This window comes from Amblyomma maculatum, chromosome 4 (genome assembly GCF_055883805.1).
Source record: "Amblyomma maculatum isolate TAMU_Amacu chromosome 4, ASM5588380v1, whole genome shotgun sequence".
NCBI lineage: Eukaryota > Metazoa > Arthropoda > Arachnida > Ixodida > Ixodidae > Amblyomma > Amblyomma maculatum.
The window spans coordinates 65,075,924-65,102,042 of record NC_139347.1 but is presented as its reverse complement, the minus strand read 5'-3'; the positions used below and the strand labels follow the sequence as shown (position 1 = coordinate 65,102,042).

General features: G+C 47.6%; 1 protein-coding gene and 1 non-coding gene across 9 annotated transcripts in view; both read left to right on the top strand.

The window, feature by feature from the left end:
* egg (SET domain bifurcated histone lysine methyltransferase eggless) overlaps positions 1-21,991 on the top strand; it is a 159,562-nt gene extending 137,571 nt beyond the window's left edge. For 7 of the 8 annotated variants that reach the window (XM_084601773.1, XM_084601772.1, XM_084601774.1 and 4 more), the window contains 4 exons: positions 1,293-1,361; positions 2,545-2,711; positions 3,966-4,054; positions 21,701-21,991. In XM_084601773.1, the coding sequence (XP_084457899.1) occupies positions 1,293-1,361; positions 2,545-2,711; positions 3,966-4,054; positions 21,701-21,818 (443 nt within the window). In that variant the 3' untranslated portion in view covers positions 21,819-21,991. The remainder of the gene's footprint in view (positions 1-1,292; positions 1,362-2,544; positions 2,712-3,965; positions 4,055-21,700) is intronic. The other variant, XM_084601778.1, reaches the window with a different exon arrangement.
* Positions 21,992-25,068: 3,077 nt separating this feature from the next.
* Positions 25,069-25,150, top strand: TRNAS-GCU (transfer RNA serine (anticodon GCU)). Its single transcript has one exon. It is a non-coding gene; the product is annotated as a tRNA-Ser (tRNA).
* The last annotated feature ends 969 nt before the right edge of the window (positions 25,151-26,119 follow it).

Sequence of the window (26,119 nt, the reverse complement as noted above, 5' to 3'; positions counted from 1 at the left end):
TATTTCATTTCCAAGTTTGTGCAGCTTTTATGTTACTGTATTTGAAAGAGAAAATTGATGCACTTTGTACTGCATAACCTGCACATACAAATAAAATCTGGTACAGTTGAGCCCTTTTATAAGAGACATGCACTGGGGAGCAGTTTTTGTCTCTTGTATAAGAGGTCCTTCATAAGCAGGGTACCACGTGTACATTTTCTAGCCATACCTTATTTCGGCGTAAGCATCCTATTGTTAAAATATGCAAAAACGAACGGTACACCATGTCGCACAAGTGTTATTATTAGTTTCATTTACATACTGCATTTCCTTGGTGGACCACCACACTGACCACACCTTATAACTTTTTTATGTTTATTTACTGCTGAAATAGTTGTAAATCTTAGTCTGCCTCATGGCTGCATTGATGCTGTTCAACACAGCCTCTCCCAGCTTGAAAATCTAGCCAAGAGCCTCATAGCCACTGTGCCAAAGCTGCACATGTTGGCAAACTGTATATGCAGCGATCGCGACGCGACGTAGCACCGCAACTAGCGATTCGCAACTAAGTTATGTGTTTGTAACACTACTAGGAAAAAGCGTCACAAAATCTTAAAAGTAACCACCGTGCTAGAAGCGGCCAAAACTACTAAACAACACTAGCAAAAATATCCCTCAGAAATTTATGCTTGTTTACAAAGGGTAACAGCGGCTTTGAGTAGCAAGTCTGTGAATGTTGCTACTCAGACGAAAAATAATGAAAAGCAAATGAGGTGTTTCTGAGTGGAGTTGAAACTGGTTGAATAGCAAAGAAAGCAGTTTGTCCTCGCCAGAGCAGAACCACTTCTGTTTTTATGTCATTTGTTTTGGCCGTGGCTTGGCTATGTTTCGCTTTCTAGGCACACTTTTTTATGTCAGCAACACCAGCTGAGCACTTTCTTTCCATTTACCAGATAGATTTGTCTTTCATACTGCAATGTAACATAATAGACAATTTTCACTATATTCTTCAGACTAGTGGACACAACACCTAGTCATAGGGTAGCCAACCATTTGGGTGAATGGTGTGTCTTATGCCCGATTGTCTGTTAATCAGTGCCTCTTTTAATGGGGTTCAGCTGTAGTAAGTAGGCATTCTTCTTGCCCTTGAAAGCCATCATACCATTTTTGTTGATAAGGTTCACAGGTTTTTTTACTTTGTGCATCTTGGAGCATTAAAATTTAAGCCACTTCAGTGTGCAAAGGAATTGTGCTGCGACTTATTGCCTGCTAATCGATGCTTGAATCCTTTTCCCGTTTTTTCTTTGATACAGCAGAAGACACCCAGCCTGAAAAAAAGTCCGAAAACGAAAAGCCACTGAAGAAACGGAAAAAACAGACTGGTGAGTTGCAGGGCCTCTTTGTCGCTGTGCTAGCTAGATTTGCCGTGTCGGGAGCCTTTAGTTTCTTTCGACGACATGCTCTTTGTATGCCACGTTCATTTTGAATGAGGCATGTTGCATTTTTTTTTAATACCGCACTCCTGAACTTGGGAGTTCACCATTAAGAATGGAGAGACAGTTGCATTTGTTGACAGTGCGGAAAGATGAGGGGAGAGAGAAAACTCTTAATGTGTCATTGTTCTAATGCCTACTCAGCGGAGCTGTTATGTACCACTTATACTGCGTTGCACAATGAAATGGGTAGCGGAGCTCATTAACAACATCTTCAACTTTCCCGAGAGTGTGCGCTAAGTAAAACTCGACGATATCTGGATACACCGTCGTTTTCTCTTGGGATTTCACCTGAAATTTCACCTCACCAATCTCCCCTCAGACAGCTGGCGTACCGGCGTTCATTAGATGAAATTACTTCGATGCAAACTTCTTTTTGGCAAGATTTGCTCCAAAATCGTGGTTCTCCGTGGTTCTTTTGGCAGTGTAATGCAGGAGCAGTGGTGTGCCTCCTCTTCACCGATGACCCCATTGTGTTTTGAGGATGCGTCACTGCATGGTCCACAGTCCGTGCAGTGAAGCATCCTCAAAACATGACGGCTTAGCCTACTCGAGCGGAGGAACCACATAGATGCAAGAGGGAGAACTATGCAAAGTCATTGGAATGGCATGATGCCGTCTCACCATCATCATTTGAAATGGCGCGACTGGCTAGTGTGCACACCTGATGGTAGGAGCAACATGGCATGAATTTAGAAGCATCGCCCATGTCTTTAACGAGCGTGCGGTGCCTTAACCCTTACATGGGGCGTCAGCTAGGCACGTGCTTCAAATTATCCAAATTCCCAAATTAATGGGCGTCGAAGGAATTAGATTTTACTCTAGATTGTTTGTCTGTGGCACACATGTGGACAAGACTTGTGATCAGACTGACTCAGTGTTGAGCACAGCATTAAAAGAGCTTAAATCACCATTGTTTTGTCACTTTGCTTACGGTGCAAATATGTATGTGTTGAACCAGTGCATTGTATTGATGCATTTGGGAGAAAAAACAAACAAAACATTTTGGCTTTCTCTTTCATATGCTTCACATGTTTTCATTCTTTCTCTGTGCATGTGTGTTTGGCACCAGGTGACAAGAGTGGCAGTGCCAAGGCCAAAGTTGGGACGGTCGATGGCCCCACTGGGAGCACAGAGTCTCAGCCACCTCGGTTACCTTCTACGCGGAGCTTCTTCAATGAGGAGTACTGTTACATCATGGACGCCAAGAACTGTGGAAACATTGGTCGCTATCTGAACGTAAGTCCTGGATTTCTGCTGAAATGACTTCTCAACAGTCTAGGATAGTACAGTTTTTTTTTGTAAGAGCCAGTTGCATTAGTGACTGTATATCATTCAGCATAACCTTGTGAGGAGAGGCAAGTGTCAGCAAAACCAAAGGATAGCATGATGAAGAATTTTTTTCATAATTTTTCATGTCTATGGAAGATTGATAATGTAAGCACTTTGTGCCTAAAAGATAATTAGAAAGTAGAAAAAACAACTGCATGCCACAGATGGGATCCAACCCACAACCTTTGAATTTTACGTATGGCGCTCTACCAATTGGGCTACAGTGGCAGCTATCGATTCTCCTACTTTTTGTGCAAATTGGTTTTATGCATCCTAACGTTGACAGCGTTCACCAGTGCCATCCTTGTTCGTAGCTGCGTGTGTGTTGCATCCTGTATTACAAACATGCAATGTCATGTAATGTCACTCAAGTGTCATGTCAAACATGATTGAACAGGGAGGGTGGGAGCGGTGCGAGAGCTTTCTCTTATGCTACTTATCATACCACTTCCAGAACTGATGCCCTCATTAAGTAGACAAATACAGAGAACGGACGGAGCTGGAGATGTGTCACCTATACTTGGCGTGGAGAGCTACAGAGCTGAACCATGCTCCCTCTTCATGCACTCAGGAATATGTTCACCATTTGTGGTTATTAATTCTCCCTTAAAACGCTGTACATTATCATTATTCGTTGAAACATATTCCTGTCACAGCTGCCAACTTTCAGTGTCAGAAAGTTGAGGAAAGAGTCTCGATGAATACAGTAAATGAATTTTTGGCAGGTCGTCTTCCTTTTTCTCCAAGATGGTGCCAGCTGCACCATTGCCATGGAGGGAGCAGTGGGCTCAGATGTCAGATGCATCAACGAGCGCCAAAATTAATTTGGATAACTACAATTGCAAGCACTCAGTTCCTGCAACCTTCCCTTTGTTGCCAAGGGTGGCTGTCACTGGGAAGTTGTGGTGTGATAGCACTTTCATTGCATGTTGTCTAAAGTTATAGTTAAAATCACACAATCTGAGACGTCGGTTTGATCCTGTCTGCAATGGCTACGTTACTTATGTAGATGAAATGCAAGATGCCACTGCACATGAAAGAAGCCCAGATGGTTGAAATTGCATGCTTGAGCCTGTACTGCATCATCCCTCATAGCCGATATCTATTTGAAACAATACACCCGTATACCATACTATACCTTTAGTTTTCTTTTCCTTGCAGCATAGCTGTTCCCCAAATGTGTTTGTCCAAAACGTCTTTGTGGATACACATGACCTGAGGTTTCCGTGGGTATCCTTCTTTGCGGCCAGGTAAGCTTGCTCTTTCATCTTGTGTACCATAAGAAAGTTGAAGTGACGAAAACAATTATTTTCTCTTTCTCGGCTGTTTGGTGCTGTTAGCTTTTCACTGCAAATTTTCAATGCTGCTTTTTGTCGCGATCACTTAACGATTTCAGAAAGCTTGATTTGCTGCGACCAGACAGGTAAAGAAGGTTAATTTCACTAGGCCGTCAGAGAAATGACATTCTGTGGCAACAGATTTGGCTGTGACTAAAGAACTGTCAAATTTGTCCTATCCCACACGAAAGAAAATGGCATTTTTAACACCTCAAGTGCAACATTTTAACCTGTAGAAACTGGATTGTCCATAGGACTCCCATTGCATTGGTAGCATAGGAAGACAAAATTAGTATAATTTTTGTGGGGCCATATGTCATATTTGTTAGTAATTCATCATGTGCCCACTTAGAAAGTTTTCATCCTAACATTGGGAAAAAGAGAAAGGAAAACATCTTGCCATTGTATCCCATGCTGCTCATTTATGCTGCAAGGGTACCTGTGTGCATTGGCGTCATGTGTGGCTTCCATGAGGTTGTTTAATGACTTCTGTTATTTATTGCCAGGCATCAGTTTACCTAGGCTTAATCTGCCACTTGTCCCTTCCGGCAAGAAGGGATATGGGAGCTTTCCCGATTCTTGTACTGTGCCTAAAGTGTAACGTATGATTCATAACTGCAAACACCACGCTGTAGTGGTTCAATGGCTTAATTATTGCAGACACAGGATAGCAACTTAATCTCTGTGTTCTCTCTTTGATCTGATTGTTGCAAGTCACTGCATGCAGAATGCTGCAATACAAGAGAGGCATTGTCTTATTCTGTTGGCTTTTTGTTCATCTCTGCTACCATTTTTGGTGGGTGGAGGTGGCTGTACTAGAAAGGCTTAACTTGGTGTTCTGTGTCAACTTGGAAGAATGGAGAATTGAGATGATCATGATGGAGAAACAGTGGGGTGGAATGGCTCACTAGCAACTGGTGGAATACCAGTTGCCAGTCAGCTCTGTGTTGTGTTCCTTCTGTTCATCCCATCTTAGTGCCGTTTCACCATGGTGTGCTAATTTTAATTCTTACGATGAAAAGAGAAGAGACTGCAGTTGGATACCGTCTAGTCAGTAACTGGGTGGTGGTTTTCTCTCATTATCATATTGGAAGGAAGAACTGCATCTAGCTGTCACTTTTGATGAATAATGGAGCTTTGAGGAAAATGATTGTCCCTCTTCTTAGTAGTTGGTGTGGTTTTGTTTGGTTTGTGGGGTTTAACATTCCAAAGCGACTCAGGCTATGAAAGACGCCGTAGTGAAGGACTGTGGAAATTTCGACCACCTGCGGTTCTTTAACGTGACTGACATTGCACAGCACATGGGCGCCTTACTTTTCGTCGCTCCTTGGGAACAGTAGTTCAGCGCCATAACCACTGTGCCACCCCGACGGGGTTCTCATAGTAGTTGGATAACTAGGCACAACATACATTAATAATGGGGCTTCAGGTGTTGTGTGAACTATTAACTGGGGAAGGATAAGCAATAAACAAACTGCTACTATGAAGAACTAGTGAGATTTGAATCTATGACCTATTTGAAGCTCTTTGTAAATAACGAGGGACATGCTTTGTGAAGTCAGGCCATATAAGTTCTTTTGCAAGCTCTTCTGAAATAGTTATATACAGTCGGCGGCTGATTTTTCAGACTCTCAAGGGGCCGAAATTGCGTTCGAAAAATCAGGCAGGCCGAAAAAACAAATTTGCACTTAAAAACATCACTTTATTTACCGAGTGACTTGAAACACTTGTCAGTCTTGTTTCTCAGAGCTGCTACATTGCTGTATTAGTAGGTTAGTTTGCACATCGGCGAGGGCGGCGTTCTCGCTGTAAACAGCAGAAAGCACCGTGAGGGCTCAAGTCAGTTCAGAGTTAGTTAGGACCATTGTCACTGGCCATTGTCACTGTCAGAGCCCGAGTCACCATCTTCCAGCACCTGGCGAACTATTTCAGCACAGTAAGTTCAGCACAGAGCTCGACCTCATTGGCAACGTTGGCAAACTGCTCCATCGTCAACTGTTGTTTTTTGATTCAAAAATAAACTTTCAACTTCAACTTCAACGGCACCTGCAGTACGCAAATACTCAATGAGGTCAGCAGATGAAGGGGGTCTGTTGAGGCTCGCCTAGTGTCGCTGTTTGGACGATGACGGCATTTCATGTTGAATAGTGAAACCTGCGTGGCAGAAGCAATTCTTGATTGTGTTCTCGGTCACTGCCTTCCATGCGTCTGAAAGCGTGCAGAGTGCAGACGCAGTCAACCTTGTAGGTCTTGCCGCTTTCCACGCATAGCACCAAGCGACTCTGTACGCGTGACCGATAGAGCTGTTTCAGAGTCTGGATAATTCCCTGGTCCATTGGCTGTAGCAGTGATGTCATAATTGGCGGCAAGAACTCCAGCCGAATAGCTTTGAGGTCCTTGATGTGGCCATGTGCAGCGCAGTTGTTTACAGGCAAGGAATGTGACCGTGGCCCTCGAACTTCCTGTGAAGCTTTCGAATGTAATCTTAGAAAAGCTGTTGTGTTATCCTAGCCTTCCTATTGGCTTCGTACAACAGTGGAACACGCGCTCCCTTGACACATCTTGGATTCCTTGATTTTTTTACAACGAGCATCTGAAGTTTTTCAGTGCCTAGCATGTTGCTGCCATCTAGGATGGTCAACCGTTCCTTACTATGCTTGCCACCGTGGCAAGCATCCCCAGCTAACGCAAGGTTTTTGTTCTGGTAGCATTTCATAAAAGCCCAGTTTCGTTGCAGGTAAATGTGTCTTCAGGTGCGAACTGCTGGAGCAATGACTGCAGTCTACCACGTCGATAACCTTCAACAACAGACGTGCCAATAGTAGCACTTTCACTGCACATCTTGAAGCTCAAGTCGTTTCTCTTAAAATTTCGGACCCAGCCATCACTAGATTTACAACCGTCAATGTTCATCTCTAGTGCCAGGGTGTCTGCCTTTTTCTCACCGGACACCGGCATCTGTTTGGTGATCATGGCTTTCAGCCACATCAGAAGAGTTTCTTCAAGTTTTTGGTGCTCACCCTGGCGTCGCGATCTGGTAGATTTCTTGACGGTTTGTAAAATCTTCACCTTGTTTCTTTGGTAGTCCAATATTGTTTGCTTCGAGATTTCGAATTTCTTGGAGACGCCTGCTTGCGCATGGCTGCTTTGCACTTACCTGATAATGGCAGCTTTCTTTTCCATCGTCAGCGCCATAGGTAGCAGCAGGCAATGAAATGATGAAACCAGGATCTGTTGCTGAAGCGGCTAACCCTGGCGTTGCTGAAACGAACAGCAATGCGCCCCATTGCGAAGAGCACCGCTGACCATACGCTCGACCGACAACTGACTGCTAGCAGAGTCACGGGCATGTCGTGGGAGTGTGTACCTAGTGGTGCCTGCTATCGAGAGTATAGCGGTTATGCGGGATGCATGCAACGCGGGTTCGAGGTTGCAGAAAAAAAATGGCAATGATGTTGTTGCAGTCTTTCGTGGCTTTTAACCTGCGATCGAAAGAAAAAGTCCAGAAAATCGGAGAGAAAAGTTTCAAATGTTCCAAATTTTAGTTGGTGTTATACATTGACTCTATGGAGCATGCGACGGTGCCATGGCAGAGTTCGAATAATCAGGCAGGTCGAGAAACTTGGCCACCCGAAATATCAGTCGGTGACTGTACAAACTTGATTTTGCTTGCAGCTCACATGTTGCACCCAGTTCAAAATCAAATGCTGAAATAACAGGTTTTTTTTACAAAGACATGAAAAAAAAGTGTAACCGGAGACTGGTGTGAATTAATTTGAATACATTATGTGTATCATAAACACATTCCCAGGCGAAAATCGTAACTCGTCTAAATGGTTTAAGGAACAATTCCCAGTTGATACCAGTTAGATCCCTGGGATTTTCGCCTGGGTTGTTCGCCCCTATCTGGAGTCATTTGTGTTCTGGAATGATCTAATTTGTGAAAATGACTGTATGGGTTAAACTTTGTTTTTTTTTTTCCTTGTTCTAAGTAAAAAAGAAGACTAATGCTATCACTGTCCATTGTAGTTGTGTAAAGTTCACCGCCATCATTAAAGGCTAGCACTTATTCTAATGTGGCTTTTGGTGTACATTTTTCTCCATCTTGGTCATAGCACTATTTGGCAGCTATCCAGGTAGTAGTTTCTGTGAAGATTGACTTTAACTCTTTGAGGCACAGAAGTTAATTTGTGTAAGAAAACCAAATTTCATTGCATGAACTGCACAAGGGAACTGAACTGCACATCAGTGTCGTTCTTGATGGATTTGCTTTTGTGCTGCATTTCATGCACCGCCTCGGCGTACACCTCTTGCGTTGGTGCTTGAACTGTGGCCCGGGCAACAGGAGCTATTTATGGCTTCCACCTCTTTATTTCAACTGCACGGCTGCTCGAATGTCTTCCTCTTAGGGAAGAGACTTGTGGTTCTGCTGTCAACGTGTAGATTATCTCTTCTAAAATCTTTCAACGTTGTTTTCTCAACCCCTTCCAGTTCACTGTATTTTCATTCACAATGCAGCAGTCAAGGAAATGAAAAAAAAAAAGAATTGATGCCTCCATTTTTACTTCTGATCAGTCTGATGCTGGCTTTTTCTGTGGTCAGATTTATCAACAAAATTCATGTTTCGATTGTAGTCCTTGGGTGCATCTGGACAAGCTACCTTGGTGAGAGTTCCATCCTTGTTTTTTCCGTCGATGAGCGTTTGAAGTGCAGGGTTGTGGTAGTTGGAGAGCAGGTGTATGGTTTTCTTGTCCTTCCACTTCATGTACGCCAAGCCGTCATCACTAACATTACAGTCGGCGTCACCCCTTTCCATTGTTTTAGCCACCTGCATCAGTGGCAAGTGTTTCCAGTTAGCATTCACCGTTCTACAGGCATTTATCGTGGCATCTCTCAGCTCTTTTAGGAGCGGATAGCTGGTGAGGTAGTTGTCAAAAAACACACAGTGGTGCCTGCCAGTACAACTTTCTTGAAGGCATTTTACAACCCTGGCACCTAACTCGCGTTGCACACCATTCTCTAACTTTCCTGTATAAATTTCAAATTTCAGGTTGTACCCGTTACTGGCACACAACATCCATACTTTGTACCCACGCTTCACGGGCTTTTTTTGGCATGTATTGTTTGAGCGAGCTTTTTCCCTTGAATTTTATCATTTATTCGTCAATTGCGGAAAAGCTGGCGGCAAACATAGTGGACAGTTCATCCAGAAGTGGTCACACTTTGTACAGCTTGTCAAAATGTGGATCTCCCTTGCTTGGCTGCAGATTGTCATTCAAATGTAGATGAGATAGCAACTATTAAAACCGATGCACTGTCATCAGGTTAGATATGAACGGGTCATGAAGGTCCGGAATGCTAAACCAGTGGTCGCGGTAACTCGGGGTTCTTTTGATGCCTATCAAAAGATTTATTCCTAAAAAGGTGCGCAACCCCTTTGCTGTGGTTGGCTGGTATGGCTTTTGTTGCTGGGCATACAGGCTTGTTAGAAACGCTAGTGATTCTGTGAACGAGTCTGTCCACAAAATGCGAAACACATGGAAAGGATTATTCACCTCAAGGTCCTGGATGTGAGGCACACCTGCTTGGTACATAAAAAAAAAATTGGTGGAGATACTTTGTAGCTCTGGCTCCATATAGGGACTGTACCTGGCGTGCGTGACGTTTCTTCTTTGCTTTGAGTCCAATGAATCACTCGCGGTATGAACACATGCTTCCTTCGTAGCGCTGGTACTCTGGCTTTTAGTAGTAGTACTCGGCTCCCACTCGTCATCGCTATCACTGGACACATCACCGTCAGTATAGCTGTCAGGATCCGATGGAATGTCTTCTGCAAGAAAAAGAAGAAGTTTCTACTAGAAAAAGCAAAATTATGCACACAAGACTCTTCAGGCATGGTGGTCACTTGGGGTGACCACCATCATAATTGCTCAGCCACAGCACAATTAGGACCTGATGCTCCGTGTCATTTGCACAGCAGCACATCTCCACATACAAGCTCTAATTTATATAGTTATTCAGGCCACACTATGTGTACTTACTTCGAGATTTGTAAAAAAGCGTGGGATCAATAGAGGCTTTACAAAAGTTAGCGCCATCTAGTGAAAGAAACAAAAACTGTGCGCGGCGGCCATGTTTTGCTCAGTCCCATCGAGTACGCTGTTAACGTGCGCCTTCGTAGAACCCGTGCATGCACCGCAAGGTGCATTGGAGTGCTCACAAGCGATTGTTTCATTTTTTAACATCACAGCAGTCGCTGTTAGCTCCAAGCTCTATTCGGAATGATGCCAGCGTATTGTTGCGTGCCCTTCTGCAGCCAGCGCACCGTCATAGACGCGCACGGAATCAAGGTATACGTGTATGCGACCGTTCGTTTGCAGTCCTAATCGGCTTTACAAGGGTCACTTGCATCATGTAAAGCATTACTGCACGTCCCTCTGACTGGGAGCTAGCTCACAGAATGTGCTATCACCTAAAACAGCAAGGTTAATTGTTTTGCGCGCTATGGAGCCTTGTGAACTTGAAGGATAAACTTATGCTGCGATGGAGGACACGGCAGAAGGAGCAATGCATGTGTAACGAATGCAAATACGTTCTTTGAAACATTTTGTACGTAGGTTACATTTACCATTGTGTATTTGATTTAAGACACGCGGGCATGACTACCGAAACTACTTTTCACAGTCGTACGAAATGGTAGTGCTTGGTGCAGAGAGCAATACGGTTGTCTAGTGCGCCCGAGGTGCGTGTTTCACGCTGCAAAAGCAAGCGGCTGCCAAACCCGCGGCGTCTAGAAAAGCAGGAAAAGATGACATCCCACTAGCGTGTTGTAACATGCTCCCGTACAGCCTGTTTTGACCGGTCCATGTCCAGAGCGCGCAGCTCAGGTTTTATACCTGCCAGCGCGGCCGATAAAATAACGAAGCGTGCGCTTCACTTTTGTGTTTTTTCGAGTCACCCGATGGTTCGTTAATTCACAGCTACCTGAAATTCACTGAAATTTTTAAATATGTCGATTTCTTGTTTATTCTCTCTGTCAGAAAGTAAACATTTGAAGCCGTAATCTCATATGAAAGCGCTGACATTGGAAGCTTCGAGGAACTCGGGGGAGGAAGAACTCGGCTGCAACGAAAAGAAATTTGAAAAGTCAACTCACATTACTGCGAAGTGTTTTTGCTTTGTGCAACTGGCTGTGTTCATAAAATCAGATTTATATTATATCATATCGTTATAGAAAAATTAGGGGGTCACTTAAGCTCCGCCGTTAAAGGTATAACGCGATGGTGTCTCTCTCTCATACACACACACACACGATATTTTTTCTTCGCGTGTTATATTTTAGCTCTTTTATTTATTTATCTATTTTATTTACCAAATACTGCAGGCCCTAACTGGGCCCTAGCAGGAGGGGCGAAAAGAATACAATGCAGTGAAATATGAATTCATCAAAAGTAACATACACACAAGTGTAGTATGGTATATGTTGTTATGTATGTTATATTTCTATGTTATGTATGCTATGTTATATTTGTATCATTTCTTTATTTATTTTTATTTTATTTGACGTTTTATATTTTTATACACCAATACGCATGCGTCAGCAACAATCGGCTTTCCATCTGAGCAATTTGACACTTTTGAACACATTCTTCAATTATTTCAATTAATCAATTACACATTCTAAATTTTCTTCCTTAGCATCACCAAGCACTGGTTTTTCATTCTGACACCTTTAAACTTTTACTTTCCCATTTTTACTTTTTTTCGTTTCTTTATTTCATCAATTGATCAATTAATTACAAAGATTTTATTACCTCGTCATCGCCTATCGCACACCAATCAATATTCAATCACTGGAAGCACAAATTACCATGTGCGATGTGGATTTAATAGTTCGTTCGAACGTCTAGCGCTGCCAGTAATTCGGGCAGAGCAGGGTCGAATTGCCAGCCGCAGGGCACAGCTTCAGCACGAGAGATGGGCGCCGGAGCCAAGCGATGGTGATGGCGATGCCGCAGCATTTTCCGTTCTTTGTCTTCTTTACATTTCCCCCACGTGAAGAAGTCGCCATCCTGGCGACTCAGGGAGAAGAGACGACCAGAGGGTTGTAATATGGCTTGAGGCGGCTAACGTGGACAATCTCGCGGCCGCGACGGCGGTGGTCGGAAGAAGGGGTGACTGGCTCGATGACGTAGTTCACAGGGGATGTGCGTTCCAAGACGCGATAAGGTCCGTGGTATTTGGTGTCTAGTTTGTTGGTGGCAGGAACGCATAGCCAAACGAAGCTGTCGGCCTGGAACGTGGGAGCAGGAGTATCGGTATCATGCTGATCTTTGCGATAGCCTTGAGTGTTGGAGGTAAACGTGCGAGCTAGCTGACGGCATTCCTCGGCCTTCTGTACAATGTCTGACAAAGCACTGTACTCAGAGGCATCTGGATGGTATGGCAAAATTGTGTCCAGAGTACATGATGGTTCACGGCCGTATAAGAGGAAGAAGGGCGAAAAACCAGTTGTTGCTTGGGTGGCAGTGTTGTACGCGAACGTTACGAATGGCAGTACTTGGTCCCAGTTCGAGCTTCCAGATTCAGATGTAACATACATTGCGAGCATGTCCCCAAGCGTACGGTTGAAGCGCTCCGTGAGGCCATTTGTTTGCGGGTGGTACGCAGTTGTAGCTCGATGTATCGATTTACAAGACGACAGGAGCTCTTGGACTACTTCGGAAAGAAAGACACGACCTCTATCACTCAGTAGCTCGCGGGGGGCGCCGTGTCGAAGAATGAAGTGGTGCAGAAGAAAATGGGCTACCTCTCGAGCTGTCGCCGCGGGAAGTGCAGCAGTCTCGGCGTAACGGGTCAGGTGGTCGACGGCGACGATGACCCATCGATTACCAGCGGCACTGCATGGTAGCGGACCATAGAGGTCGATTCCCACGCGATCAAACGGGCGAGCTGGACACGGTAAAGGCTGAAGAGGGCCAGCAGGGTGGCGAGAAATCTTGCGTTGTTGACAGGCGGTACAAGAGCGAATGTAGCGACGTACGAAATTGTACATTCCCCGCCAGTAGTACCTTTGACGAATTCGATCATATGTTTTGAGGACGCCGGCATGAGCGCTTTGCGGGTCACTATGATGGTGGGCACAAACCTCGGAGCGGAGGTGGCGCGGAATGACAAGAAGCCACGTTCTGCCGTCTGAGTTGTAGTTTCTTCGGTAGAGAAGGCCTTCCCGAATGGCGAAATGGGAGGCCTGTCGGCGGAGTGCCCGAGGATGCGTAGCCGCGGAAGTAGTGCCAAGGATATCTAGCAGGTTAGAAACCCAAGGATCTTGTCGTTGCTCGAAAGGCATATCCTCAATGGTGAGTGCTGACAAGAGTGTTTGAGGAGGGGACGATGAGTTAGGCGAGCACACCGGTGACCGAGAAAGAGCGTCGGCGTCAGAGTGCTTGCGGCCAGAGCGGTACACTACACGGATGTCGTATTCCTGAAGCCTGAGAGCCCAGCGCCCGAGACGGCCAGACGGATCCTTGAGAGACGCGAGCCAGCAGAGAGCGTGATGATCTGTAACTACCTCGAAGGAGTGGCCGTATAAGTAAGGGCGGAACTTCGTTACAGCCCACACGATTGCTAAGCACTCCTTTTCGGTAACGGAGTAGTTGGACTCGGCTTTGGTGAGAGCACGGCTGGCGTAGGCGACAACGTATTCGGAGAAGCCAGGCTTGCGCTGGGCGAGGACGGCGCCGAGGCCGACACCACTGGCATCGGTGTGAAGTTCTGTAGGTGCAGTAGGGTCGTAATGGCGAAGGATTGGCGGTGACGTTAGAACATTGCGCAGTGTCGCGAATGCATCATCGCAGGCTGGCGACCAAGAGGAGAGGTTAGGGGTGCCTTTCAAGAGCTGTGTAAGGGGGGCTATGATGGTTGCGAAATTCCGAACAAAACGACGAAAGTACGAGCAGAGGCCCACGAAGCTTCGCAGTTGTTTCAAAGTGGTCGGTTTCGGAAAGTCAGCGACGGCGCGCAGCTTCTCAGGATCAGGCAGAACTCCATCTTTACACACAACATGTCCGAGTATTGTGAGCTGGCGGGCACCAAAGCGGCACTTTTTGAGGTTCAGTTGAAGACCGGCGCGGGTTAGGCAGGTGAAGACCTGGCGAAGTCGAGTCAGGTGGGTCGGGAAGTCGGTTGAAAAGACGACGATATCATCAAGGTAGCATAAACAGATGTTCCATTTCAGGCCGCGCAGTACAGTGTCCATCATTCTTTCAAATGTGGCTGGGGCGTTACAGAGTCCGAATGGCATAACATTAAATTCGTATAGTCCGTCTGGAGTAATAAAGGCGGTCTTAGGACGATCCGCCTCTGCCATGGGCACCTGCCAATACCCGGAGCGTAAATCGAGTGAGGAAAAGAACTCTGCGCCTTGCAAGCAGTCTAGGGCATCGTCGATTCGTGGGAGGGGGTACACATCACGACGAGTGATTTTGTTGAGACGGCGATAATCAACACAAAATCGTATGGAGCCATCCTTCTTTTTAACTAGGACCACAGGAGACGACCATGGGCTACAGGATTCTCTAATTATTCCGCGTTGGAGCATGTCATCGACTTGTTGGGCAATAACACGGCGCTCAGTCGGCGACACACGATACGGCCGCTGATGGAGAGGTGGATGAGCGCCAGTGTCGATGAGGTGGGAAATGGTCGTCGTGCGGCCCAAGGAAGATTGCGGGATGTCGAAGGAGGAGCGGAATTGGTGTAGAAGGTCAAGAAGTTGCTCGCGGTGGCGCGGCTCTAGAGCGCTGTCCACAGAATGGTCAAAAAGGTCCCGCTGTAGCGGATCGGAAGCCACACGAGTTGGGGTCAAGGCGTCAACTTGGCAAACAGGGAATGACACATCACCAAAGGCGAACAGAAGGTCCACGGGCTCGATGCGGCCAAGGCACTCCCCTTCGATCAACATAGCGGGAGACGCAAGAGGATTGGCTACCAGAAGTGTGCTAGCGCCGTTGTTCATGTCAAGGACGGCAAACGGCAGCGGTAAGTGGCGGCGGCGGCAGACAACGTTAGAGGGCACAAAGAGGACTGTCGCGGCGGTGGTAAAAGAGGCAGTGAGGGGAACCAGAACAGCGCTTCCGGGTGGGATGGTTGTATCATGAGCTACGAGGAGTTTGGTCGCAAAACGAGGACACGGCTCGTGGAACAGGGCATCAGACGGTGCATCACTCGATTCAATGAGCTCTACTTGAGGACTGGCGCAGTCAATGATAGCATGATGCTGGGACAGGAAATCCCAGCCGAGAATGACGTCATGAGAACATGTGGGGAGAACGACGAATTCGATGATGTACAAGGCTGCAGCAATGACGACGCGAGCAGTGCAGATAGCTGTCGGCTGTATACTGTGAGCGGATGCGGTACGAAGCGATAGTCCCTCGAGAGGCGTAGTCACTTTTCGGAGGGAGCGGCAGAGTTTTTGGCTGATAACTGATACAGCGGCACCGGTGTCGACGAGCGCAAGAGTATGAACACCTTCAACGATGACAGCAGTAACATTCGCGGGATTAAGACGAGGACTTTGAAATTCTGTCGAATACGCAGTTCGTGCCTCGCGAACTGCGGCGGTTAGTTTTCCGGCTGAGTAGCGGGTCGTCGGCGCATTGGCGAAATGGAGCGGCGACGTGGTGATGGCGAACGACGAGGCAGGAAGTCCGGAGGGTCAGGGGATGCTGTTGGATGACCCGATGGGACGGGGAATTGGGGGGCCAAATAAGGTGGCGCAGGCCGCGCAGCAAAGGCCATATTTATTCGGCGCCGGCAGTAGCGTGTAGTGTGCCCAGGGATGCCGCAGTGGTAGCAAATAGGCCTGTTGTCTGCAGTGCGCCATGGAGATGGTGTCTGACGCAAGGGGGGAGCAAACGCTGTTGGTGCCGAACGCATAGGGGGCGAAGCATAGGCATATGCTGGCTCAGGAGGTGGACTCGAAGTAACTTCGGCATATGAGCGACGCAATACCTGGGGAGGAGCCGGCGCGAATGCTGGAGCATAGCTCAGTGGCGCAACGCCGGACGATGAAATTGTGGGCGTGGGGAACGGCATTGAGGGTGCGACCGGAGGTGATTGAGGAACAGAATTAGGGAGGACTTCAGATACATGCTGTTGGATTGCACGGCGAAGCTCCGGAACAAGGCCAGTTGGTGACGACTCCTTAACATATGGCTGCAGGGACAGTTGTCGTGCGACCTCCTGACGTACAAAAGCCTTGATGTTTTCAGAGAGGCTAGATGACTCCCTCTCCGCGGCTAGTCCAGCAAGTGATGCTTGAGGCTGGCGAATCAAAACACGCTCCTTGCGGAGTTCGTCGTAGCTTTGACATAGGTCGTAGATTTCCTTGACCGTCGTGGGGCCTTTGGCGACGAGCATGTTGAAAGCGCCGTCATCAATTCCTATGAGGACATGACGTATCTTAACGGCCTCGGTCATGGTCGGGTCAACGCGACGACACATATCAACAATGTCCTCAATGTAACTGGTGAACGTTTCACCGGGTAGCTGCAGTCGCGACCGAAGACGCTGTTCCGCGCGGAGTTTTCGGACGGCGGGGCGGCCAAAGACATCAGAAAATTTCGTCTTGAAACTCGCCCAGGTAGTAAAGTCAGACTCGTGGTTTCTAAACCACAGATTAGCGACGTCGCTCAAGTAAAAGATGACATTGGTGAGCTTACGGTTGTCGTCCCAGTTATTGTGACGGCTGACCCGTTCGTAAGTGGTCAGCCAATCGTCGACGTCGTCATCGCTGCTTCCACTGAAGGTAGCGGGGTCCCGTTGACGAATCGCACCTGTGCAGGTGACGGGCGGAGGTAGGTGCAATGAAGTCGGCTCCGTCATTGGTGTAGTCAACGTTCTGCTGCGAAGTTCCAGGGCGAGATGAGTACAGGGAACCTCAGATTGACCTCCACCAAGTGCGATGTGGATTTAATAGTTCGTTCGAACGTCTAGCGCTGCCAGTAATTCGGGCAGAGCAGGGTCGAATTGCCAGCCGCAGGGCACAGCTTCAGCACGAGAGATGGGCGCCGGAGCCAAGCGATGGTGATGGCGATGCCGCAGCATTTTCCGTTCTTTGTCTTCTTTACACATGGCACTTTTTTTTACGCAGCCCCCGATTATTTCTGAGACTACTCATGCAAACTACTGCGTCGACTGCATGGGAAGGAAAGTGCTAAGTGCCAGTCCAACTTACGTGAAATTACGCACGATCCTTTTATCATAAAATAAAATGCATCCTCGCTCATTTCATCAACCAAGTATCTTCCAGTGGGATGAGCGGCGGTGATTGCGCAAACCAAGCAAACTCGCGATGATCTCTCATAAGCATTTAAGTAAACAGCAAAGGCGCACAGACAAAAAAAATCCACATTACACAATTCTGGATACTGTACCTGGATAGGGATGACGCTGCGGATTGCCGAGGGGGGGGGGCATGCACGACTCGTAGAGCAATTTGTAACTGCGCTCGGTAGCGCAGCCGGTGGGCCCCGCAACGTCTCGGCTATCAAAATACGCTTCTAGGCGTCTCTAACAGAAACCGCCAGGGACCGAACAGAGGTCCAAGCACAGCACACTAGGTTAAAACGTGAAAAGCGCAAACAGAACGGCGAGCGCTGACGGACGGACACGAAGCGAACGGATGGAGCGAACAAAATATGGCGGCCAGCGCGGGATCAGGGTGCCGCTCACGGTTGCCAGACGTACTTTTGTAAACCCTCTATTGTACATGGCTCCATTTTTATTGCTGTACGTGATAAACAAAAAGCACAATATAACCAACCAGATGTCTCCACCTAGTATGAAAAGCAAGAAACTAGAGAAATATGCACTAGTGGTTGTAAATTTTACCACTGTGGGGTGCTGAGAAACAATTTTGAAAATGTGGTCATCTGAGGTTGCCGTTTTCGTGGATTCATTTCAAGCAAGTTTTGTGGGCAACACTGCATTGACAGGTTCAGTGCAAAGCCATGGTGGGATGCAGAAGTGGCAGCAGCTATTAGACGCAGACGGGAAGCATGCAGGCTCCACAGGCAGACCATCAGAGATGGGGAGATGAAGGATGTGGCACAGGCTTGGGAGTCTTATCGGGAATTGAAGCAAGAAGCTGCGAAACTGGTCCAACAGAAGATACGAAGGATCAATGCACAGTTCATGCGCATGTTGAAAGAGGCTGGTAAGCAGGCACCTCAACGGTTTTGGCAGCATGTCCAAAGGGGCCAAAAGAACACTACCCAGCTGACACTATGGAGAGCCTCGGATGCAGAGAAACTGCGCGGAGACGACTGCATTCCTTTGTTGGAGGAATGGCTGCAGACCCCCCTACAGGCACAGGGCATGGCAACTCCCACTGAACACGATCAGTGTCCTCTGTTCAAGGGCACACTGGCAGACACAGGAGAGGCTGGGCTCCGTCAAGCCCCAACGGATAAGAAGAAGGAGCGAGCCATGAAGAGGGTAGCTGCGGGAATAGCCACAGGATGTGACGGGATGCCCATGAGCTTGGTGAGGGCTTTTGGACCTCTGGTCCAGGCTCGCTTATGGGACCTGCTGGAACTGGTAATGACAGACGCAGACATTCCAGATGACTGGAAGACCGTGAAGGTGAAACCGCTATACAAGGGTGCGGGGGACAGGAGGGATCTGGCTAACTACAGACCCATCGCTGTCATCCCAGTACTGTACAGGGTAGCAATGCAGGTCATCAAGGCCAGGCTCCAGAGGTGGGCAGAGAAGCAAGGAGTCCTAGGCGAGCTGCAAATGGGTTTCCGCCCCGGTCTCCGGATAGAGGACAATCTATTCGTCCTCACACAGTGTATAGAAATGGCTACAAAGTACAGTTCACCCCTTTATGTGGCATTTCTGGACATAGCGAAGGCGTATGACTGTGTGAAATGGGACCTCCTGTGGACCATTCTGCAGGAAATGGGGCTGGCTGCGCAAGACATCGAACTCCTTCAGGCCTTTTATGCAGCTCCATCAGCAGTGGTGGAGTGGAACAATGTGGTGACGGCTCCCATAGAGCTGCACCAAGGCCTGCAAGCAAGGATGCCCGCTCTCCCCACTGCTGTTCATGCTGTATGTGAGTGGGGTGACACAGAAGCTGGCAGAGTCGGGATGTGGCTACACTTTGGAGCACAGCGAGGAAGTAGCGCTGGTAGTTCACCGGATCCCTGCTTTAATATACGCTGACGATTTTGCACTGTTGGCAAGATCACCCGAGGAGCTGCAGCGGTTGCTGGACATCTGTGGTGTGGAGATGAGACGGCTTGGTCTGCGTTTTAGGTCAACCAAGTGTGTGGCTATGGTGTGGGGGCCTCACAACTATCAACCTGATCGAGTGTGGGATCTCCAGGGCAATGCAGTGTCACAAACCAACGTGACCAAGTACCTTGGCGTCCAACTGAGTGCGGGAGCGGATTATCTAACGGCACATGAGAGGCTCCTCAGAGCGAAGGCCGCTCACACGAGAGGCATGTTAGGTCAACGGGCCTTGTGGACCTACAACTGCTACGAGGTCACAAGGGCACTCTGGAAGATGGTGGCGGTCCTGGGTCTGACCTACGCCAATGCCGTACTCTGTCTCTCGGCGGGTACTAGAGAATTTTTGGAGAGGCGCCAGAGGGACGCCGGCCGAATGGCACTCGGGCTACCCAAACACGTCCCTATCGAAACCATCCAGGGCGACATAGGTTGGTCGTCATTCACAGCTCGGGAAGCAGTGGCGAAGGCGGCGTTCGAGAACCGCCTGTTCCGTCTTCCCGAGTCGAATGTGGCCCGTCAAACACTCGTGCACACAATTTTCACCAGCCGAGCGACGAGATGGACGCGCCGAACACGATCTCTTCGGCAGAGGTACCGGCTCCCGACGGTATCGTTGGCCACAAAAGCATCGGAGCTGGACTACACAGCACAGCAGAAGATCCGGACCCAGGTACAGCTGGTCGAGACGGAGGAATGGAAGAAGACTTTCGAAGAGAGTGTCATTGGACCTATACCGGGCGGAGAAGGACACCATCCGAAAGGAACTGTGGTGTGATAACTCGCGCGGTAGTGGTTTGCTGGCCTCTGCGTTACGTACACGCAGGTGGAGAGCGAAATTCATGTGAGTGAGTGAGTGAAAAACTTTATTAAGTATATTTAAGGGAGGGGGATGTGTAGGTGGGGTCCTTAGTCCGGGACTCCAGCAGCTGCCGCTGCTACCCGCGCACGTGTCACGAGTGCCCATTGGGCCTCTAATCCAGATCTGGATAGGGCAGCCTCCCACCCCTCAATTGTTGGCACTGCATTCGGATCATCTGGAGGATTCTGTGGGCAGGTACACACCATGTGGTGCAGGCCTGCCTTTTCCCCGCAATATTTGCATTTGGGGTCGCAGAACCCGGGATGTATTGTGTTTAAACGGGCTGGTGTGTTATATGTACCTGTCTGTAGGCGTCGCCATCTGACTTCCTCTGCTTTGGAGAGCCCTTTGGCTGGGGGTGGATATTTTCTGCGAGAGAGTCTGGTTGGCCTCACGACTGTGTGTGCCCTCTTCGGGGTGGCAGAGGAGTCAACGGACCACGTGGTACTCGAGTGTCCAGCTATCTCTCCGCCCGCCTGTACGATGTCACTACCTGTAGCACTCGGCTTTAGACTTGCCAGTGGAGAGGCAGCCTCGGTGGATGCGATTGAAGCTACAAAGAGACGATTGGAGTTTTGGTGGCGAGCAGCAGGGAGCAACATTCTTGTGACGCGGCCGCAGCTACAGTGACTTTTTGTGTGTTTTCTTTACTTCTTGGCCACGCCTTTAGCTTCTTGAAGTTAAACCGGCGACCCGATATAAAGGGTGGGCCACCATCACCATCACCATCATCATCACCATCACCGTCAAATATTATTTACACGTTATTGCCCCACTACGGGAGCTAAGTTGTTGAGGCGCACGACTTCCGAGCCAGCAGAGCTGGGTTTGATGCTGACGGTGGTGGCCGTGTTTCAGTGGAAGTGAAGCGGAAGATACTTGTGTACTGCGCAATATTGATGTACATTTAAGATCGAACCTAGAGACCTTCACTATGACGTCCCTCACAGGCCGAGTCGCTTGTACACTCTTTAAACTATAAACAAATTGCACGTTATTGCCTGCTCTCTGCTTGAAGATGAAAAGTTTTGAAGTTTGTATTAGGTTGCCTTGAGCATTTTTTCAGTTGAGCCTTCATTTCTAGCTGCGATTTCACCTATTCAGCACATGTTTGAATATTTTTGTAATGTTTATGACATCATTTATGCATCAGCCAGGGCATCATCCCTGGCTGCAAACTGAGCTTTGGCATGTCGTTTAGTTCTGCTTGGTATATTGAAGAATGTTTCCTGTGCCAGAGACTGCGATCCCCAAGGAATGTGATGTGGTCATTAACTCGCAATCTTTCTGCACTTTCGGAATTTAGCATGTCCCTTCTCAATATGGAACACCCTGTGTATATGTAGTTACTTGGCGGTGCAACCATGCCTATTTATACTTCTTTTCTGCAGGTACATCAGGGCTGGTGTGGAGCTCACCTGGGATTACAACTATGATGTTGGAAGTGTACCTGAGCGCATTATGTACTGCTTTTGTGGATCAGCGGATTGCCGAGGCCGGTTGATCTGATCTGTATGCTCACACAATCAGTTGTTCCACTCAAGACGACGTTGCGTGCTACAGGAGTTTGCATGCCAGCAAGAGCACCAAATACTTGTGACTACAAAACTGTTCATAGTGTAATTCTGTTGTTCATCAGACTGCCATGACCTGAATGGATGCATGTTTCATCATCATTAAGTTGATTTTAATACCCCAGTCATACGGCACTTCTCCAAGGTGTTTACTGCAAAGGAGCTTTATTGCATTAAAGGAGCAAAACTAAAAAGGAGAAGCGGCGCAGCTACACGGCAAGTGCAAAGGAGATGGATGAGGATGATGATAGGCATTCTCTGTGAGCGCCATCTGTCGGATGCCAATCCCAATGGCTGTCAACCGCTGCGCTTGAAATGGCGCTAGTAAAAGCTATCAAAATTGAAGTAGACGATATCTTTCATCTAGAATGATAAGTGAACAAGACTGTCCTTGTTTATGTTAGGAAAAGTAACCGAATTATTAATATAGGAAGATTCTGAAGGTTTGAAGCATGAAGCGTATGTTTATTAACATAAGTGTTTTCCTTTTTCCTTTCCATTCTGACCACGGTAAACGCGCACTTGTCGTTCGGCCTGGTTCCGCGTGCTCGCGTGCGAAGCATACTTTGCTCGTGCGAATTTTGAAGAAATCTTTATAGGGTGTGTTACAACTACGAGTGACGAGACCCAAGACGTGAAAGCAAAGAGCGAAATCATAACAAGGTGACATCGTATGTCGATGCGGCTGTTGAAACGTTCGAACTCTTCTATCAACACTCGAGATGCTTAAATTTCGCTGAAATGCAAAGTTAACGCCTAAAGGGCCACCCACATGGAGCGAACTTTCTCTGCGAACTTCATGAGGCGTGGCGCAACGCCGATGCCCCGTCGCCGTGCCACATGCAGCGAAAAGCTGGCGGCGTCGGTGCCAGAGTGAGAAAACGCACGATCTGGTCCGCTTCAACGAGGCACTTTTCACACTAAATGACATTTCAAGAGCAACACATAAAATAGACAGCGCCTAAATTTCCCCCGATACCGCTTGTATACAGGCTTCGAGTACGCCCGACGCCGCCAGCAACAGCGTACTGCAGGCAAGGTCTATGTACATGCTGCAGGCGCGTCGCTCTGCAGCAGGGTTTGAGCGAGTGTTGTTGAGCGAAACGTCGAAAAAGGTACCGCTTCGGCTGCATCATCAAAATAGGCAAAATCGCAATGCATACAGCACATTATGACGCGACCTTACCAAAGCGGTGCCGCCCGCTAGCGCGGCGAACAACAGTGCTCTGGCCGTGCGCTGCTCCCTAGTCGTCGCTAGGCCTGTTATGTTTCGCACCGATGGCACATGAAACAGCGCTATGAAATTCCTTCTTGCTATAGTGGATGATCTACTCATAGAACTGCCTAACTCTCAGTCTCATTCTCTAGTAATAAAAGCAAAATATGATTAATTTCGGCTTCACGTTTTAGCGGAGGTGGCGTGCAAGCGGGCCGGAGCAGCCGCGCCGCTACGGCGGCAGCCGGCTGTGAACAGAAACTTGCTTGCAATGCAGTTGTCGCTTCCATACAGCAACCCGGTACGGCTTAGCGACCGTCAAGAAAGACTCAGTTTTGGCATTCGGCTCATCATTTATGGGAACAACAAAATTTAGCACCCGTTTTTGTTTTTTTGTATCGCCGGAAGCAGCAGCCGGCTTGATCAGCGCGGCGAACGGCCGTCAGGCGGCTGTTCGCAACGTTTGCCGCGGGAAAATCGCTCCGTGTGGGCCTTCCTTAAGTAGCGTCAATTAGACCTAAATATAATGTTAAAATTATATTTGTGTAAACTTTTTTCTTTCTCTGTTTACTTTTTTTTTAGTCCGCTTCGCGGCGTTCAGGTTCGGGCTGCTCCTTTACGAAGCTAAAGGCCGCTGACGACCACCTTTCCCGCTACGGGCCTTTATCGCAAAGGGCTCACGACTTTGCCGTGTAGCTGCGCGTCAACCGCCTTTGGAGTAAAGAACCTTAATTCTCAAGGCCTTACAAGTGCCCGTGTGACAAGGGTATAAAGTGCTTGAGAAATAAAGTTTGTTGTACAGAGTGATTGTATATAGAATTTAAATGAAATGTAATAAAATGTGTTCACAACTTTTTTGTAGGCTTTAATGTTTTCTTGATATTAGGGTCAAGTGCATAATGTTCAACTTCTGGTTTGCGTGGACTTCAGGGTAAGCAGAGTTGAAACCATCACTCGTTTTGTTTCTGCATAATTAAAAATCATCCACACTGTATCTGCATGTTTGAGATATAATTGTGAATTAAGTGCAATGGAAACATTGTTCAACATTTTATTACAAAGCCTGTTAGTGATGCTTTGGAAATGTAAATTTAAGGCTGGTATAAAAAGCAAGGTCTGGTGTGGTGAGGGCTTCAATGCCTCGTACTAATGGGGCGTCACCTGAAACTCTGCTTTCCCCCAAATGCTGGCAGCAGGTCACCATTTCAGCCATGCACGAAAACTACAGTGCTGAAACTCTGAAACAACGGGACAGCCACAGTGCAGGTCCGGTGTCTTTTGGACGCACTTGCATGCAGCTTACAAGCTGCTCATGGAATTGTGAAAGATTGGCCTTCAATGCTATGTCAAAAAAAAAAAAAAAAAAAAGCTTCCCTCCGAGCGGGTTTTAAAAAGATTTTGTATTAGAAGCCCCGCTTTGAGTTCAACTGACAGCTACATGACCCTGTCTGTGAGCGAAAGTGATACGAATAATCTTAACCTTCAATTGCTTTAATTTCGCGGCACTATCCGTTTAGACAGCTCGGTCCGGATTGCGCGTGGCGCTGGTAAGAACCGCGGAGACTACCAAGAAAACGCCGCAGCAATTCATTCCACGTGTTCAGCATGTTTAAACTTATTGTGCCGAAACGGAACTGGTGCTTGATTGAACTATGCTGGTGATGAATGTAGTGAAAAACCAGCGCCTCAGGGAGTCTCTGTGACAAACACATTTAGCAAAGTTCTCGTATGGCTTTTGCTTACAAAGCTGTGCACGGTGCACCAGTACCTGGTGGTCATCCAGGCTTGCGCATAACACGCTTCCGTATAACTCCTCGGGAGCATATCAGGAATACTGCGCGAGAGCTGCTAGCGCGACCTCCCACAGGGAGGGGATTAGGAGGCAGATATATTTAGACAAACATTTAAAATGCGCCACTGATCTTTTCCCCAGGATTATATTATGTTTTAAATCATCCCAATTTCGTCGGACGAGGTGGCCGAGTGGTTAAGGCGATGGACTGCTAATCCATTGGGCTCTGCCCGCGTGGGTTCGAATCCCATCCTCGTCGCAAATTATGTTTTGCAATTTTGTTTTCAGTGTTAATTATTTTAGCTTTAATTTGACGTACATCGGCTAGTTATATGAGAATATTCTTTTTTTCTAGTACTGAATGGACTTTCAGCGCGAAATGAGATCCCGCTTCTCTCTCTCTGTTACATTGCTCGCTTAAGTTTGATGCACACGTATCACTTTTTACGTCCGTCAGTGTTTTCTGATACCAGAATTGGATGACGTTCTCTTGCCTTAATCAATCAGAGTTAATTCGAAATATGCGTTCGTCGTACGTCTGCAGTAGGCCTGCAGACGTACGACCTTAAATTTACATTTCCAAAGCATCACTAACAGGCTTTGTAATAAAATGTTGAACAATGTTTCCATTGCACTTAATTCACAATTATATCTCAAACATGCAGATACAGTACTGCAGGTACTGCAGTACCTGGAGTGTATCTCCCAAAATAAATTTTCTCGTGGCTGTATATGGCTGGTACTGGTGTGGCGCCCTCTGGTGCAGCGTTCTTAGACAGAACTTGGCAACATGGAGAATAGCACAAGGAAGAGAAAATTGGAGCACATAGTTTTTATAACCAAGAAGGAGGAAAGAAAGAATTAAGGAGAGGTCGTTACGTCACGCTTTTTGAAGTCTGACGTAAGGCTCCTTCTCGCCCAGTTAGTCACACGTCTGCAGCATTCTTTGCGCATATGCGGCCCTGGTACTGCGGATTCATTCATTCATTCATTCATTCATTCATTCATTCATTCATTCATTCATTCATTCATTCATAAATATTTATTCACAAGGCGAAATCAGACGATCTCAGCCCAGACGGCCACTGACGTCCGACGGACAACCGAACTCGGCCGCAACTCGGCGGCCGATTTAGGACGTCCGCCGGAATTCCGGCGTACGTACGAAAGCGGATGGTCGAATCCGTTCGCCCAGCGGACAGCCGCCGTACGTCCGCCACTGGATTTG